The sequence below is a fragment of the Prunus dulcis genome, chromosome 1 (assembly GCF_902201215.1).
Source record: "Prunus dulcis chromosome 1, ALMONDv2, whole genome shotgun sequence".
Lineage (NCBI taxonomy): Eukaryota > Viridiplantae > Streptophyta > Magnoliopsida > Rosales > Rosaceae > Prunus > Prunus dulcis.
Genome location: NC_047650.1, coordinates 28026599 through 28045050, shown reverse-complemented (window position 1 = coordinate 28045050; position 18452 = coordinate 28026599). Strand labels below are relative to the sequence as shown.

Sequence of the window (18452 nt, the reverse complement as noted above, 5' to 3'; positions counted from 1 at the left end):
AATTTCAATTTAAAATGTGCATGTCTTGTGTTTTAATTTTTATTATATATAAAAAACTAAAATCATAAAAAAATAGGATGACATCTTCTGCGATCCTGATTGGAGTATATCGTATTCCATTTGTGGACAGAGAGAGAGAGAGAGAGAGACGTTGAGGTATCAATACATAATATAACAAAAAGGCAGAGTCGTGGCACTAATATTATATATTTGATTTAGTTTAGATATTCATATAGATAGATCATATCTTTTTCCCCTCATTTGCACCTTTGTGACTAAACTTATTCACTATAATTTATATGCGCTCGCTCAATACATTCATGTTGTTTTCTTCATGAACCTTCCGGATATTAATAAATTTATGTTGTGGTAAACGTTGAATGATTGCTAGAAAGAAAAGGGCATCTCAAGTCACAAAATGAACATCATTTTCTTTTCCTTTTTTCCTTAGTCGTCATACATATATACCTAAACTCGCAGGCGTACGTTGATTTGAAATTGAAAGTCAATTAATAATACAGCCCTACCTTAATTAAAGGAGCAGTTGAAAGTTAATTATTAATTAATTCAACTGATACTCTTTACAAATCATTTTCTAATCATTTTCAAAGCTTTAAATTAGAACTTACGTTACACTTGTGTTCATGGGAGCTTCATTTGCTAATCTTACACATTCATAATTTCATAAATAATTTTTTTATATATAAATTTAATGCCCAAAGTACCTTAATATTCAGAATCATTAGTAGAAGTAGGTAAGTCATACAGAGAATAGTTTGAGGCTAGTGTGGTCAATTTGTCAACCAAAACCAGTCCCCTCAACCATAATTGACTTTTAAACTCACTCATCGCTAACTTTCGTACTCGTAATAATGCATTTTAACTTCCCAATTAACCACTGATGACTCAGTTACACTCTCATAACATACCATACGCACCCACCCCAATCATAACCAATTCATAATTCACATAACATACCATACGCACCCACCCCAATCATAACCAATTCATAATTCACATAACATACCATACGCACCCACCCCGAGCATCAAGTTTCTCAGCCCCTTACGTAAATTCCCCTCAAAGCAAAGCAACCTCTCTCTCTCTCTCTCTCTCACACACACACACCTACACACCCACAGAAAAAGAGTGTTGCAGCCTATGCCTTTCTAACTTTTCATATTTGTTATTTGACAGCACCCCATCAACAACCTCTTCAATATCTTTCATACACTTCATATTCAAAAATTCTCTTTCTAAATTCTCTCTAGCTAGATGAGCTGCCTGCCTCCAACCCAATTCAACATGTCTTTAACTTCTCATCAAACACTTGTGTTTCTTTGGGTTTTCCTTCTCGCTACTGTTTCTTTCCTCGCAACCCCATCCGCCTCTGCGATTAACTCCTTCGTCTTCGGTGGCTGTTCCCAGCAAAAATACCTCCCGGGTTCGCCTTACGAGTCCAAAGTCAACTCGCTCCTCACCTCCCTGGTCAACTCGGCCATGTTCACCACCTACAACAACTTCACCATCCCCGGCTCCTCCTCCCAGGACACCGTCTACGGCCTCTTCCAATGCCGCGGCGACCTCAGCAACAATGACTGCGCCCAATGCGTCGCCCGCTCGGTGAGTCAACTCGGTAACCTATGCCTCAACTCGTGCGGCGGCGCGTTGCAGCTCGAGGGCTGCTTTATCAAGTACGACAATTCGACGTTCTTGGGGGTGGAGGACAAGACCGTGGTGATCAAGAAATGTGGGCAGTCGATTGGGTTTGACTCGGACGTGTTGACCAGGCGCGATGCCGTGCTGGGGTATCTTGGGACCGGAGACGGGACCTACAGGCCGTACAGGGTGAGTGGCTCCGGGAATGTCCAGGGTGTGGCGCAGTGTGTCGGGGACTTGAGTCCGAGCGAGTGCCAGGATTGTCTGTCGGAGGCCATCGCGCAGCTCAAATCAGGCTGTGGGCCCAGCGCGTGGGGGGACATGTTCTTGGCTAAGTGCTACGCGCGCTATTCGCAAGGTGGCTACCACACCAACGGCGGTCATGGTAAGCAGTTTCGCCACCCCGGATGGTGGTTTCCACTTTCTGGGGTTTGGTTATTTTCTCTCTGGTTAAAATGAAAATTAACTTTTTATGTTTTGAAGAATTCGAATTTACCAAGATTCCCATGTAAGTAGTAGCATTACGCGTGAGTTACGTCTCTGGATTGGCTATTTTGGTAAATTCATCTTTCTTTTTATGCCCTTTTTTGTGTATGTATAAGAGTGTGTGTTGCTACTACTAGAAGAGTGCTGCAATTATAAAAATCCTTGTCCCCTGTTTAATCAGTGAGCAGGGTTTGGTTTGATGTACTTTATTTATGCCTGTGTGCAGAGTTTTTGGTAGTGATTAGAAGTACTTAATTAGTTTTCCAGAGTGGTTAAGTTATTATATTCCTCTGCTTTTGATGGATAATGGATTTTTGCAGTTGTTGAGTCCAGCGATTGAGCAATTTGGCTAGCTCTCGTTGCCTTGCCTTAACAAGTTCATTCATATTGTGTATGAATATAAACGTGCTTTCTTTTTTCTTTAATTGATAGTTGAGCCATGCAAAGAGAAACAAAAGAAAATTGCATTACTCAAGTAATTGGACTTTTTCTTGTGTAACAAAAAAGCTATTTTAAAAGCTCATAGTTGTAATAATTTGTGCATCTCAATTGGGACAAAGAGACCCTCACTTTGAATTTCTGCCTCATCAGGAATTCATAAAAGGAATCCAATACCATGGCGCTAGTGGTATCCAAAAGTTTTGTTCTCAGTGCTTGAATCTGATGAGATAACAAAAAACAGAGCCTCCTTATACTAAAATTACCACATTGGTGAAAATCAAGTATCAATCAAACACTGCATAATCTGTTTAGGCTTGAAAGAAACAGATTACACTTAGTAATATCAACATTTTAAATTAAGGTTGGATCAAATCACCATATTCATTCATTCATTCATAATTCAGTTTTTATTATTGACTGCTACTTTATTCTGTTTGCTGTGCATAAAGATAACGTGATGGTATCTTTTTCTTATGGTTTGATAGATGATCACAACGATGATGATGATGATGATGATGATGAGCTCGAGAAGACACTTGCAATATTGATTGGAGTCATAGCAGGGGTTGCACTGCTCGTCGTGTTTCTTTCTTACTTCAGAAAGTATTTGTGCGAGGAGGAAAAATGTACAGTACATATTCTCTTTCTCTGCTCTCTAATCCCACTCTATACCCTCAACAACAATGCATGTCACGGAAATAACATTATTTTGTTATTCGCAATCACGCATATATACACTGTCAAAACTCTTACACTTCTTTTATATATTAATTCTTTTGCAGGTGGTAAATAAATTACAGCAGCTGTTTCTTTCTACCCCTGGTAATTTCATTTGGCTTTCGGTGGCTCCTTTTTTGCTTCAATTCTAAGTTGTTGGCCCCAGCTTTTGTCCTCCCTCCCCTCCATGGCTATTTGAAGTTTCTTTCTGGCACATTTCCTTTTGTAAAGAAGAAGCATTGCGAGGGTAGATAGAAAGATGTATATGGATAAAGCCATAAAGGTACCTTGAAACAAGTGAAATCAAACTTTGATGAATAAGAAGAAAAGGCACAAAGATTCCTTACTCCTTGCACCCACACAGTTCCATTCCACTTAACTAGTCTTGACAATTTTAATTAGATTGTTTTACAAATAATGTGTAGAAACATCATAGATTTGTGTGGAAAAAGTACACTTTGTGATGCTTTTCTTTCTTTATTGTCTTTGTTGGGTGTTATGAAACTTTTGATAACTTTATATATGGAGTGGGAAACTTTTGATTTTAACCAAAAATTAAATTGTGACATGTTCATCTAATTTCATGCGAATTCAAAGTCCATTTGTTCTGTAATTCCAATCTTCAATCTCATTGCAGCTGGTATGATTTTGTACGTTTTTGTTTTTGGTTCTTTGTTAGGTGAAGTTAGCTATATATATGAATGAGAGATTAAGCAGTACAATATCGTGTAGCTTTTCATCTAACCAAAGTAATTTTGTGCATATTTGACTTTGGTGCCTAACATTCAAGAACATAGAATTGGTCAAAAGAAGCTAGTATTGGATATCGAAGATGCTAATTTAATGATGATCCTAACAATGATTAAGGCAAGGTTCACTGATATATAAAATATGCTTTTAGAGGCACAACTGGCATGGATTTAATTCATCAATCTTCTCTCTCATCCATTATCCCTTTGCTTTTAGCCTAGCCTAGGAGTTATCCTTTCTGCCCCAATTTACTTTGGATAATTTTATGAAGCTTGCCCCATATAATATGCATATGCAGAGAATGTATTTCGAAGCCATTGCCGTCTGATTTGATCAAGGATGTTCTTATTGAGTAGTGTAATTATGTTTGACTCTTAATATAATATCGTACTAGTTTCTTTAAAGAAATTATGAGTGCGCACAAAATGTGAGTTTTAAATATAATTTATTTAAACTAACAAATGAATAAAGGAGTAGATATGGTGACCCTGAATATGGGGAGAAAGATGACAAGATGCATGACAAACAAAGGGGGCGGATTAGAATCATTTTGAATTGTAAGCGGCAGCCTGCAGCAAACTAGATTAATCAATCAAGTGGACCTTTATATTTTGCCTGAAAATTAAGCAGAGCATCTTCTACGCAAACATGTACAACATTTTCACCCTCTGTCCGTTCCACGAGGCATATTTGCAAGTTTCTTTTCTTTTCTTTTCATTTTTAATTGTTAATTGTTAATTGTTGGGCTCGTTCAAAGTGATGTGTCATGGATGCGACAAAAGGGTACTAAACAACTGCTCTCTGTATGTAATATGAAAATGACAACGAAGCTGCCAGAACCCCCATTTCAATGATGTTCATTCTAAAACTGTATGCTCTCTCTCTCTCTCTCTCTCTCTCTCTCTCTCTCTCTCATTGATTTTGTGATTGGCATTTTCTAGAGACAAATTAGACTATGTATAGATGATAAAGTAGTTGTGAACTTGTGATGGTGGCTGTCAAAATTCCAAGATATGCTCTGAAGGCTTATATGTCAACCAAGTGATTGGCATTTCCTAGAGACAAATTAGACTAAGTATAGATGATAAAGTAGTTATGAACTTGTGATGGTGGCTGTCAAAATTCAAAGATATGCTCTGAAGCCTTATATGTCAACCAACGATCACTAAAGTAAATTCTTCATTCAATCATGCATCCTGATTGTGGTATTTCAAGCATTATTTTAAACTCACAATCTGATTAACATTTTGATTAAGAAGACTTTCTATTTTAAGAAAGATTAATTTATTTTATAAATTGTTTTTCAGTTTTGAACATTAAAAGTCTTCTTTGATTGGAAATCAATTAGTCTGATTTTGGAAAATTAATATGTTGATCAGGAAGTACTTGATCTTGTTTCCAATTTTGAAAACCCTTCTAAAAAGCAAGGCTTGGTTTTCATTCGTTCAACAACTTTCAACGATTAGAGTATTTCTTGAGTTTTCATATACACAAAAGAAAGTTGCTGTGCTTTATTTTACAGAAGGATAAATCATCAAGAGTAAGATTATCTTGGTAATTTATCTTCGTATTCATATTGCATTCATTTGCATGTTCGGTGACTCATATGGTTGAGGGCACCAAAACCGTTGGGCGGTTTTTCTCCGATGAGCTTGAATCGATCGTGACTAGTATCGGATTCAAATAAGGAGAGCTGAAAGAATTCTGGCGAGCTTGAAGCAATCGTGATCAATATTGCGTTCAATATAAAGAGTGTCGAAAGATCATCCCGTGAGAAGTTGAGTTACGAAGAAGTTGGTACGTTGTCTAGAGTGTTTAAGACAAGTTTGTATACTTCTTGTAATCATCGTTCTATAATGAATTTGCCTTGGACTATCAGGTCCCGTGAATTTTCCCCAAAAGTGGAGTTTTACCATGTAAAATAACTTATGTATTTTTATCTGTTTTTACTTTCTATACTATAAAGAATTGATACATCGTATCAATCCCTTTGACGTGTTTTTATATATTACTGTATTACCCTTATGGGGGTCTTTATGACTTCAAAAGGCAACGAAAGAAAAAAAGTAAGAAATGGCCTTGTGATGCATTATTATTTCAATATGGCAACAGGGAAGACAAGGGCTTTGGGTTGGTATGAGACTTTCCATTATTATATCCATATCCAAAACATGTACTAATAAACTTGAACCTGGTTGGGCCAAACGACTAAACTTGGGTTGGTAAATTGGGTAATTGGGTTATTGGGTTATTCGTATCCATAACACAAAACACGGGTTGGGCCAAATGACTAAAAAAAGCGCCATAGAAGACTTGGGGCCTGGGAAAAAGGTCTCCACCTGTATCACGAATGTCCACCAGTCCAAGTAACAAGTCTGCCACATGTCGGCCTTCCACCGCACCTCCTAAACATCAATCAACCGACTTTATCGAGAAATATTACTTTTTTCCTGTCCTCCATAAATAGCGCTGAGAGATGAGAAAGCGACAAAGTCCTTAATCACGAAGCAAAGAATTTCTTCATTCAATCCCAAACCCAGAAACCGAAACCAAGCAACTGAGATCCGATGGCTTTGGAGTGGGTTGTACTAGGATACGCCGCGGCTGCAGAGGCCATCATGGTCCTGCTCCTGACGCTCCCGGGCCTCGACGGCCTCCGCAAGGGCCTCGTCGCTGTCACCCGCAATCTCCTGAAACCGTTTCTGTCGGTGGTGCCGTTTTGCCTCTTCTTGCTGATGGACATCTACTGGAAGTACGAGACTCGGCCGAGTTGCGAGGGCGACTCGTGCACTCCCTCCGAGCACCTCCGCCACCAGAAGTCGATCATGAAGAGCCAGCGCAATGCGCTCTTGATCGCCGCCGCCTTGATCTTCTACTGGCTTCTCTACACCGTCACCCACCTCGTCATCCGCATCGAGCATTTGAACCAGCGCGTCGAACGCTTGAAGAATCGCGACTGAGTCCACTCGATAAGTTTTAGTTGTTGTTAGATCTTAGATGTGGAGCTCTGAGGTTTATTTTGTGTTTGTGGTGGAGACATTATTATTGGGTTGACTACAGTTCTTTTTTAATCGGATTTTGAAATTTCTGTTGCTATGTGTCCGTGAATTTGGAAATTAGGGATTTTTGTATGTGAATTTGTGGAAATTTGCCCTATAATTATGTATTGTTGATCTTTGAGTTTTAGGGTATGTGCTGCTTATATATCCAACTAGTTGTCCTGTACATTGGTTCGGATTAATATGCATCTGGGTTTGTGAGATTTAATTTGGTATTATGCTTGATACATAGGCTATTTAGGTATTGATAGTGAACAACAACAGTCTGGGACTGATCCCTTTTCTGTTATAAATGTTGGTGTAGATTATTAGAAGTTAAGGTGCCATAGATTAAAGCAAGCACAATCAATTTGAGACTGCTACAAGTTACAACTTACCAGCAGGCTTTTCTTTTTTTATGTCTGCATAATATCATTCTATGCCTGGGTCTTGGCTGTGTTAACTCACTCTCTGCGTCTCTGCTTACATCTTAGCCTCTCAACTTGAGAATTATGTTGGTTTTATTTCAATCTTTAAGCTCTATGTACTGATGGGGAGAAACTTAGGTGCAACCGATTCCTGCATCTGGAATTGGGAAGTTTTCCTCGTGCTGATGGGAGGAAAATGTCATAACATGTAGAGCAATATAGATCTAGAAAGAGGCCTCTAATTCCAAAGCTCGGCCTCCTGCTAAGCAGAGAGGCCAATCATACTAATCTGGCTGGTTGCTTAGGGGAGAAAAAAGGGTTTTTGCAGTCTAAGACTAAGGCAGCGGTTGATTGTGTTGGTCATGCAACAGGTCATTGTACATTGTATTGATCTTGTAAACCTGGAGCCTAAAGGTAATCCTCTCCATTTGTACGGAGTTGGAGAAGGTTGGTTTTGCTGCGGCTTGTCTGGAAAGTGGAAGCCATTCTTTTCAAAACAACATTGGTATGCAGTTGCTTTGTTACTCATTTGTGTCTGGTTAGAGCTTGTTCGTTTGTCATAGGTTATGCTCTTAGCTATCCTGGCTTGGCCTGGATTAATATTTGAAACAGATTATGCTCTTAGATATCCAGGTTTGGCCTGTATTGGAGGAGGAAGGCTAGTTAGACATCACAGGAAGTCATGTATCGAGGATTGTAAAATTCTGATTCAATCCTTATTGTTGGTGTATAATATGGTTAATAATTGTAATGGGAGTATATATTTTCACTGGAAGTTATGTACCGAGGAACAGATATTGCAAGACATCATGTATTTGCAGTGCGGATTGCAGATCACTATTGGCTGTGGTGGCTACCTAAAGTTCAACGTGGATGCTTTGCTAATTTTGCTCACCTTGACAATGATAATGAGGTCGAAAATGCCCTGCGAATTCTTATCGACCTAGACCTCATCTGCATTAGCTAATACCACAAAGCTCCAATATGGTTTCCTTTGTTTTAAAGGTGTTGGGGTGAGTGACGGACCTATTAAGGCGCTGCACCTCTCTTCGCCAGAAAAATTATTGTTGATGTTTCAATTACCTTATTTTCATTTTTAGCATTTAAGTAAATGTCTTTGTCCTTTTACTTTTATTTATTTTTATATTACTCAATTTACTTAAGTTTACAATGAAAATAAGGAAGTATTCTCTATATGAAAATTACTACAAAATCAAATTCCCACCAAATCAGAATATGAAAAATCGGTTTTAGTGTAAAATACGATTTAGGCTAAAAATGATGGCTCATTAAGTAAATATATACTTCGTAATAAAATCTCATAAAATTAAGTTTTCTTTTTTGATGTGTAGGGAATAAAAGCCGTCGAAAATTATCTTGAAAAAATGATTATTTCAAAAAACCAATTTTCATATTTAGTCAATATTTTTACATAAAACAATTTGTCATGTATGATATGAATGTATGAAGGGACTTACGGTCAATTTAGGTAAAAATCTTTAGATGTTCAATCCACAAAGAATTGTTAGCCTTTCAAAATTGCACATATGCTAACAAATTTCAAATTTGTTGAGACTCTACCAAGCTGGATCCATTTATCGTTTGTCAAAATAAACATTTTATTAAATTTTATTGCTTTGGTGATGATTCCAGAAGCGAGGGCGTGCTGGTCGTGTGCAGCCTGGAGTTTGTTACAGACTATATCCAAAAATGATCCATGATGCAATGCTCCAATATCAGTTACCTGAAATTCTCCGAACACCTTTGCAAGAGCTATGCCTCCACATCAAAAGTTTGCAGCTTGGAGCTGTTGGGTCTTTTTTGGCTAAGGCACTTCAGCCACCAGATCCTCATGCTGTTCAAAATGCAATCGAACTTCTCAAAACCATTGGAGCTTTAGATGACATGGAGGGGCTTACTCCACTTGGTATGTATCAGTTATGCAAGTCTCTACTGAATATCAGCTCTGGTAGTTGACTGACAAATCTTACATGACAGGTCACCATCTTTGCACACTACCATTGGATCCAAAAATTGGGAAGATGCTTCTAATGGGTTCTTCTATCTTTCAATGCCTGAATCCTGCCTTAACAATTGCAGCTGCCCTTGCTCATTGTGACCCTTTTCTCCTACCAATAAATAAGAAAGAGGATGCTGATGCTGCAAAACGATCCTTTGCTGGTGATTCATTCAGGTAAAGCTCATTAAGCTGAGCCGCATTGCTGAATTTTACAAGTTTTATCTTGTTCCTCTTGCTTATTTTAGTATATTTTTTAAAATTTTAAAAAACATCTCTTGACAAAATTTCGTTGATACAGATTCTTTTTAAACAGTATAGTATATTTTTAAAATTTATAAGATTAAATATTCTTTTTAAACAGTATAGCCGCGTGGCTATACTATTTATATATAAACAAAAGGACGCGCACATCACCTAGGTGCCACGTGTTACAATAATAAAGCTGAACAGCTATACTTTTTATAAATAAAAATGCTGAGAATTATGTGTATAATACGTGAATTTTGTATCTTATTGAAATTTTTGTAAAATACATGTGTATTAAACATGAGAAATACGTGTGTACGTGTATAATACATTATTAAACGTAAAAGTTCTAAAACCTTTATATGGGTAATAACTCTGGAAAAGTAAAAAATCAAAAGAGCGAAATAAAGACTCGTGTAATGGGGTAATAGTAATGGATAGGGCTCTTGGGCTATTGAGAAATTTAATTAAGACACCTAAAATATTTCACAAAAGACTTAGTAAATAGAAATTAATTATTTTGGAAACTTTTTCTTTAATTTTTTTAAATATTAAATTAAAATAAAAATATAATTACTAATTATAATAATTCAAAAAGGCTAAGATATTACTTAATTACATATATTAAATTAAAGAAGCATGCCAAAAAACAAAAGTAAAGAAACTAATTTTATATTTTTAAAATTACCAACAAAAAAAAACCTCTACCAACGAAATTTCATCGACACAGGTCTATGCAGGATAAATTTTTCGGATTGAATATTATTTTAAAAAAGTATAGCCACCCGACTATACTATTTATAGATTAAAAAAAGGACGCGCCCAGCACGTAGGTGCCACATGTCATGAAAGTAATGTCACGGGGATATACCATTTTTTTAAAAGAATTAGGAAAAACGAGTATAGCTGATCGGCTATACTATTTGTTAAAAACATTATATAAAAAAACGTATAGCCGGGCGGCTACACTATTATATTATATATATATATATATAGACCCAACCAGCGCCTATGCCCCGGTCTCAAAATGTAGTGCCGTGCGGCTATACTATTTTTAAAACAAAATTAAAAAACACGTATAGCCAAACAACTATACTATTTTTTTAAAAAAAATATTAGGGAAAAACTGAGTATAGCCGTCCGGCTATGCCTTTTTAAAATATATATTATTTTTATTTAATAATATGTGAAAATTTTGTGTCTATTATTGAAAATTTTGTGAAAAAAACATGTGTATAAACGAATATAGTCGCGTGGCTATACTTTTTTCAAAAAAAATTAGGGAAAAACTCTGTATAGCCGTCCGGCTATACCTTAAAAAAAATATATTAATTTTATTCAATAATATGTTAGAATTTTGTGTCTTATTGAAATTTTTGTAAAAAACATGTGTATTAAACATGATAAATATGTGCGTACGTATATAATATATTATTAACAGTCCTGATCTCTTGGACCCCTGTAGTCCAAGAGATTTATGGTCACTCACCGTTGGATGTAAATTCAACGGTTCACTCATTTATGACTTGAATCGGGTGATAATCATTTATGTCATATTGCATTTATATATATCATTTTGAACCATTGGATTAATATCCAACGGTAGGTGACCACAATCTCTTGGACTCATGTGGTCCAAGAGATCGGGACTGATATTATTAAATGTAAAAGTGCTAAAATCTTTATAAGGGTAATAACTGTGTAAAAGTAAAAAATAAAGAAGGCGAAATAGAGACTCGAGTAATGGTGTAATAGTAATAGATTGGGCTCTTGGGCTTGGAGAAATTTAATTAAGACACCCAAATGATTTCACAATAGACTTAATAATAGAAATTAATTATTTTGTTGACTTTTTCTTTAATATTTTTTATATCAAATAATAGTTAAAATATAATTACTAATTAAAGTAATTTAAAAAGTCTAAGATCTTACTTAATTACATATATTAAATTAAAGAAGCATGCCAAAAAACAAAAGTAAAGAAATTAAATTTATATTTTTAAAATTAAAAAAAAAACTTTCCTGACGACATTTCGTCGGCACATGTCTATACCGGTGAAATTTCTTGAATTAAATATTCTTTTTTAAGGTGTTGTTATACCATTTATATATATAAAATGATGCACCCACCATCTAGGTGTCACGTGTCACAAAAGTAAAGCCGAACAGCTATACTATTTTTTTTAAATTACTAAAAATCGGTATAGTCGTACGGCTATACTATTTCTTAAAAAAATCAAAAAAAGAGTATATAGTATAGCCGGCTATACTTTTTTTTTATTTTTTAAATTCGTTAAAAACTGATTATAGCAGTGCGGTTGTTTATTTGGGTCAAGGATCTACAAAGCCTTGTTGTATTAGTAGCCTCTGGGTTGATTTTGAAGGTGATCAATAGTGTGATTTTGTTCTTTATGGGCATGTTTGGTAGGCCTCACTAACCTGGACTGGACAAAATAGCACTTAAAACCCATGTTTGGTAAGAGGGAGGACTAACTTAAATGAGACTATGCAGTCCAACAGTGAAAAAAATGGCTCACTAGCTCCTCTAATATAATGAGCCTAAAATGTGGTTCACAAAATAGTACTGTCGCTAAACTGAACAGGTGAGTCCAACACACTGGCCTGGCTTCTCTTCCCTGACGCCATTCATCACTTTCTCTTCCGCAACTTCCCTACCTCAACAAAATTGAAGCTCCAAGAAGTATATTTTCTTGATTGAAAAAACTAAAACTCCAAGATCTGATTGGACCCAACAATAAAAGAAAAAAAAACGTATTTTTAGAATTTCTTCCGATCCAACTCTGGAAACCCATCTCCTCCGACCCATCGTCGTCCACTGCATTGCCCCCAACCCCAGCAACATCAATGGCTCCCTCTCATTTCTCTGCCCCCAACCCCAGCAACATCTATTGGTTTATTTTAAAAAAAAAAAAAAAAAAAACCTGATATGGATTTGGTTGAAGAAAGAGAGGGGAAAGAGAGAAAAATAAGAAGAGAGAAGGAGGAGGGGAGGGGGGCTTTGTTGTCGAATAAAGAGGAGAGAAGGGAGGAGGATGGATGGAGAGAGGAAGAGAGGACGGAAGGGGTGGGTGGGGTTTGGGATATTTGTTTTGGGTTAAAAATATTATCTTTAAGAATATTAAAAATCAGCTTCTTTAAAAAAATATAAGAATTTTTATTTATTTATTATTGTTTTAAATCTTTGAATTGGGTTTCTTTGCAACATTTATTTATTTTAAGTCAAAATTCTTAATTAAATTTAAATATTATAAGAATTATTTTTTAGTCCAACACTGCACCAAACATAGGTCTTCACTATTTTTACAATCCAACTTCTTAGTCCGACGCAGCACCAAACGTAGGTCAGCACTTAATCCAGCTTAGTCCAATCCGAGCTAATCCAAGACAGTCCCAGGATTTAGTCCAGTCCATGACAGTCCGCCGTACCAAACGACCCCTATAGGTTATCATGGTCAAGTTGAAATTATGTAATTGCAGGGTTCAAATGTCTTGCGTTATAGTAATTTTATGACTTTTGGATTGAATGAAGCACTCAACCTGTTATCTTTTATAGCACTATATGTGTAATTGCATATTGGAAATTGAGAAGTAAATCAGAAATTGAGTTTGATTTATTGCTACAGGAGGAATATCAAGGGAAAAATAACTGGAATAATTAATATAGAAACCCCTAGTCTGCTCATGAATCTGGAGCCTCCTCCTTCAATATGAATCACAGTTAGGCAGTCATCCAATTGCTTCAGTATAAACCGGGTGATGATGAAATATTGCAACATGAGTTAAGAAAATTTGAAAAAAATTAAACAACTGATTGGCCAAAGGGCCAAAAAAACAATAAAGAGAAAACTTGCACAAGGCTAAATAAAAATTGCATTTTAAATATTAATTAAATAAATACATTGACAAGGATTTCACACAAAAAAGAAGTAAAAATAATAATACATCGACGGGGACGGAAACCCGGCCGTTAAGGACGAAATGCCGTTTGGCGGGGAAAATTAGACAATGAACCGCGGCCGAGCGAAGTCAACAAGAACGGAACTATCCAAGCAACTCCTGCTCTTATAATTCTTGATTGTTAATTCCTAAACCAGTCCAATTGACCACGACTTTTTCCTTCCTTCATCAAACCCCTATTCCCTTGATCAAGAAACCCCCTTATAACCCTAATTTCATTTTCCGGTTCTGCTTCATATATCAAACCTCTGGTTTTAGCTTCTCTCCTTGTGTCTGTTTGAGCACCTTGCCGAATTAACATCAAGATGGGTGACAAGTTCAAGGAATTCATCAAGAATCCCTTCTCGTCTTCATCCTCTGGTAAATTCAAGGGCCAAGGTAGAGTCTTGGGGTCGTCTTCATCAGGTCCCGCTAATTCGGCCCTCCTCCGCCAATCGCAGGCTTCCCAATCCAAGCCCAAGCCCAACCCCAACCCCGTTTCAAATTCAAATTCAAATTCTAGTTCATCGGCTGCCTCGCCAAATCCCAAGCCTTCGCCTCAGAAAACACAGAATCTTGATCAGAACCAGCCGGAGTTTTCGAATAATTCCAAGCCTAATCGCAAACCGGAAAATGGGTTTGATCCATTTGACTCTCTGATCACTCCGGGGAAGAGATCCCAAAATGGGTATACGCTAAATGTCTACGAATGTCCAATCTGCGGCCAATCTTTTAGGTCAGAAGACGAAGTCTCCGTACATGTAGATACCTGTGTTAATACTTCGGTGGACAATAAAAGTGCAGAGGGTCTTGGTGTTTCAGGGTCGGAGGATATCGGGGTTGGGTCGTCTCGGAGTGAATTGGAAGCTCGCATTGGCACCTTTGCCTCAGGAAATCCGGTTACAGGATCGGTGGAGGTTGTTCTTAGGCTGTTGAGGAATATAGTTAAGGAACCGGAGAACGTGAAGTTCAGAAAGATTCGGATGAGTAATCCAAAGATAAGGGAGGCCATTGGTGAGGTTGTGGGAGGCATTGAGTTGCTGGAGTTTGTGGGGTTTGAATTGAAAGAGGAGGAAGGGGAGATGTGGGCAATGATGGAGGTCCCTTCGGAGGAACAAATTAGTTTGATGAAAAATGGAATAGCGTTACTGGAACCACCAAAGGTACAAGAACTTCAAAAGATCGAAAATTCTCCATCAATTGATACACCTAAGGTGGATGAACAGATTGAACCAAAGAAGGTCGACCGCCAGGTATGTTAACCGTTGATGGTGTTCACACGTTCATCTTTATTTTGTCCTTTATGGCAGTAATTAATGATCATCTACTTTATATGCCTCGACATATCTTCCCTGAAAGTTATAAATTTATGTATGAAATGTAAGAAACACCTAGTTGAGCGTTGGTACTATTGGCCACAAGCTAAAATTTATGAAATATTTTATAGTTCGTCCCATTCACCAGGTATGAGGATTGCATTTCCATTTTCAAAGAAAATCAAAGCACACTCCGGAAGAATTGGATATTATTGTGTGTTAAATTTTAGATCAGAAATATCGTTAGAAAAATCCAGTTAAATGATGGGAAAAGCACCGCAGCCAAAAACTCCGGTTAGATAATGATATTAGCTCATCTACTTTGCACAGAGAACCTGTTCTCGTCCAATGTCCTTATTAAGTTTTTTTGTTTCCGAATTTGTGGCAACATTTCAAATGATTAAATTGGTTACACTGAACTCCATTCTAAGTGTGTTCTGTGTAATAACCTTTAAAGCTTCCTTTATTTTGTTTTACCATTGTTTAGTGCTTCCTGTTATAGTATTTATGTCTCATCCATTCTCTTTCAATTAACTACTTCTGATTCTCTTAAATTTTTGGTTTGTTCAGACCAAGGTCTTCTTTTCCGTCTCTGAAAGTGTAGCAGCAAGAATGGAGCTACCAGAATCTTTCTATAACCTGTCAGCTATGGAACTAAAAAGAGAAGCTGAAACGAGAAAGAAGAAGATTGAAGATTCGCAGATGTTGATCCCAAGGTCATACAAGGAAAAGCAGGCAAAAGCTGCTAAAAACAGGTACAGAAAAACTGTTGTCCGGATCCAGTTTCCTGATGGAGTGGTGCTCCAGGGTGTTTTTTCTCCTTGGGAGTCAACTAGCTCTCTATATGAGGTTAGTCTTTCACCATCCTCCTAATGTTTTAATTAGTTGTCTTTGATTCTATGAGTGTAGTTTAGATATATAACAGGGTGAAAATGAATATGCTGTAAGTACCGTACATGTAAATATATAGGTATGTTGTTTCTAGTTCTTTTCTGAACAAGTGACATATTTGAAATACAGTTGTGGTTCTTTTCATAAGAATTACTAATTCCTATTTCCCCATAGATTCTCCCTTGGTTTATTAAAACTGCCTGCTATAAAACCATTCTTCTTTTTTTTTCAAGAAACAAAAATTGTATTATTTGTCAACAACTATAGAAATCTGCATTTTCTCCAGATTAAAATTATGTATTATCCTGCAGATTATAATTAGTCTTTGATGTATGAATGGATGTAGTCTTCGACAGATTATAATTAGTCTTTGATGTATGAATGGATGTAGTCTTCGACGTTTAAGACAAGTTTGGTTAGAAAACTATCATGTATTCAGCCCCAAATAAGGGGTAAACAATGAAGACACAAAGAAACAGGATATATTATAATCAATTGACTTCAAAGTTAATATTTACTTTTGCGTTTACTAAGTTAAAAAGTTTTTCTTTTTAATTTTTGCTTGGTCTTGATGAACCAGTATGTGAGCTCGGCATTGAAAGAGCCTAGTTTGGAATTTGAGCTGTTAAATCCTGTAGCTATCAAACGGCGGGTGATCCCTCATTTTCCTAGAGCAGGGGAGAAAGCTGCAACACTAGCTGATGAGGATTTGGTCCCCTCAGCTCTTGTCAAGTTTAAACCTATTGAAACCGATTCTGTTGTTTTCACGGGGCTGTGTAATGAACTCCTTGAGATTAGTGAACCGCTTACAAGTGGTTCAGCTGTTGCTCCTGTATAAGCTTTGTAGCTGCATATATCCCCTTGTGCTGCAGCCCTGAGACAGGATTTTATAGTTTCCATTCTTGGTATGAACCTCTCAGCATCTTCATATCATATGCTTCTCCCACTCGTACGGTTATTTTCAACCAGATTGTATTTGGAGATCAATTTTTCACCTTATACCACCAGACCTGACCACACATTTGATGAAGTATGTATTTTCTGTGATCTTGATTTGTGCGTGACCAAATACCAAAATGTCTGTACGATGAATTTGATCATTTTAATCTTGATGAAGTCATTATTTGGTGTTAATTTTTATTTTTATCATTCATATTTGTTTCCAGAAAACGAAACACGCAATGCAACAGCCCTTATGACTTGAATGAATCTTAAATACGCGTAGTGCTTCTGTCTCTCTACTGCCATCCTGCAACAGCTTTAAAAAGAATTCCGTTCTTCTTTTTAAGATTTGTCTTCCGCACATACACATTTTCACTGAAACTTTGACAGTGGAACTCTTACAACTTTTCTTTGATTCCTTTTTTACATGTTTTATATTGGGAGAAAACCATAAAAATATTCAGAAGTCAAGTCAGACAGACCCCATAAACATGTCGAATGAAGTGCAGCATTTGATGTTCTTCTTTTTAAATTACTTAAGTTTTATTACTCTATGTCTCTGACTAGGAAAGAAAGAAATAAAATAAAATACACAGACCATTAGTCCATTTTATGTGTAAACAAGCCCCTTAAAATGCATAGCTTACGAGGTGGTGTTCTCAACTATTATCTCAGTAAATAAACATGTTTCTCTTCGAATTTCCAGAACACCCTTTCCACCACCCACCCTCTTTACCCAAAGCAAAGAAATTAAAAGAAAAGAAAAAAAAAAAAAAACAGGAAGATGTTTCTTCTATTCTTTTCTATGAATAATAAATTTAAAAAAAATGACATGAAACAAAAAGTTACACTCATCAAATTTTGCTATCCATTCATTGCTAATGACTACCTGTTCACAGAATTGCAATGACGCATGTCCTTAAGTCATGAGCATGACTGATGAGCTGATGAACAAGAAAGCACATCACATGGAAAATCTTGTTTGGATCTCAAAAACTCCAAAAAACATATCTAAAACGAGGAACGAAAGCTTTGCACATGTTGATTGTGATTGTGAATGTGATGGGAGGGAGACATGGGTCCATTCTCATTGTCCATCAACAACAGCATGCATTATGCATGCAACTTCTTCAAAAAGATTAGGGGGCGTTTGGTATCCTGTTTAAATAGGGAACTTAAAAATGTTGATTTTTCTTAAAAATAATGAGTTCTTAAATCTATTTTTAAGTTTCAAAAACTTGTTTGGTATGCAATTTGAAAACTGTTTTCAAATCTTAAAAATTTGAGAACTTGTGGGTTGTTAAAAAAAAACTAAAAAAACAGATATGTTTTGTTTTTAATAATTGGGGTGTTTTTTAGCTGTTCTTGAGTTTGAGTTTTTAAAAATAGGGCTACCAAACAGGTTTTCTTTGTTTTGAACTCAAATTCTGTTTTTGAGTTTAAAAAGTTGGATTCAAGTTGAATATCAAACATGCCCTTAACTTTCTTTTTGATTCAAGTTCAAGCATCCAAAAACAAGACTCCAAAATCAAAATCCCCCTTTCAATTCAATTATTATCGT

General features: G+C 36.4%; 4 protein-coding genes across 4 annotated transcripts; all 4 read left to right on the top strand.

Moving 5' to 3' along the window:
* The first annotated feature begins 1059 nt into the window (after positions 1-1059).
* Positions 1060-3783, top strand: LOC117616075 (plasmodesmata-located protein 6). Its single transcript, XM_034345277.1, has 3 exons — positions 1060-2044; positions 3072-3212; positions 3369-3783. The coding sequence occupies exons 1-3, from the start codon at positions 1276-1278 to the stop codon at positions 3377-3379; spliced, it is 921 nt and encodes a 306-aa protein (XP_034201168.1). The 5' UTR covers positions 1060-1275; the 3' UTR covers positions 3380-3783.
* A 2729-nt stretch (positions 3784-6512) lies between these two features.
* On the top strand, positions 6513-7320 carry LOC117616201. The gene has a single exon (XM_034345443.1). It carries the CDS (start codon positions 6621-6623, stop codon positions 7011-7013), a length of 393 nt encoding a protein of 130 aa, XP_034201334.1. The 5' UTR covers positions 6513-6620; the 3' UTR covers positions 7014-7320.
* A 1876-nt stretch (positions 7321-9196) lies between these two features.
* LOC117617706 (DExH-box ATP-dependent RNA helicase DExH1-like) lies at positions 9197-9717 on the top strand. Its single transcript, XM_034347200.1, has 2 exons — positions 9197-9446; positions 9518-9717. The coding sequence occupies exons 1-2, from the start codon at positions 9230-9232 to the stop codon at positions 9715-9717; spliced, it is 417 nt and encodes a 138-aa protein (XP_034203091.1). The 5' UTR covers positions 9197-9229.
* A 3972-nt stretch (positions 9718-13689) lies between these two features.
* On the top strand, positions 13690-17083 carry LOC117615390 (plant UBX domain-containing protein 2). The gene is made up of 3 exons (XM_034344466.1): positions 13690-14995; positions 15629-15907; positions 16530-17083. The coding sequence occupies exons 1-3, from the start codon at positions 14069-14071 to the stop codon at positions 16785-16787; spliced, it is 1464 nt and encodes a 487-aa protein (XP_034200357.1). The 5' UTR covers positions 13690-14068; the 3' UTR covers positions 16788-17083.
* The last annotated feature ends 1369 nt before the right edge of the window (positions 17084-18452 follow it).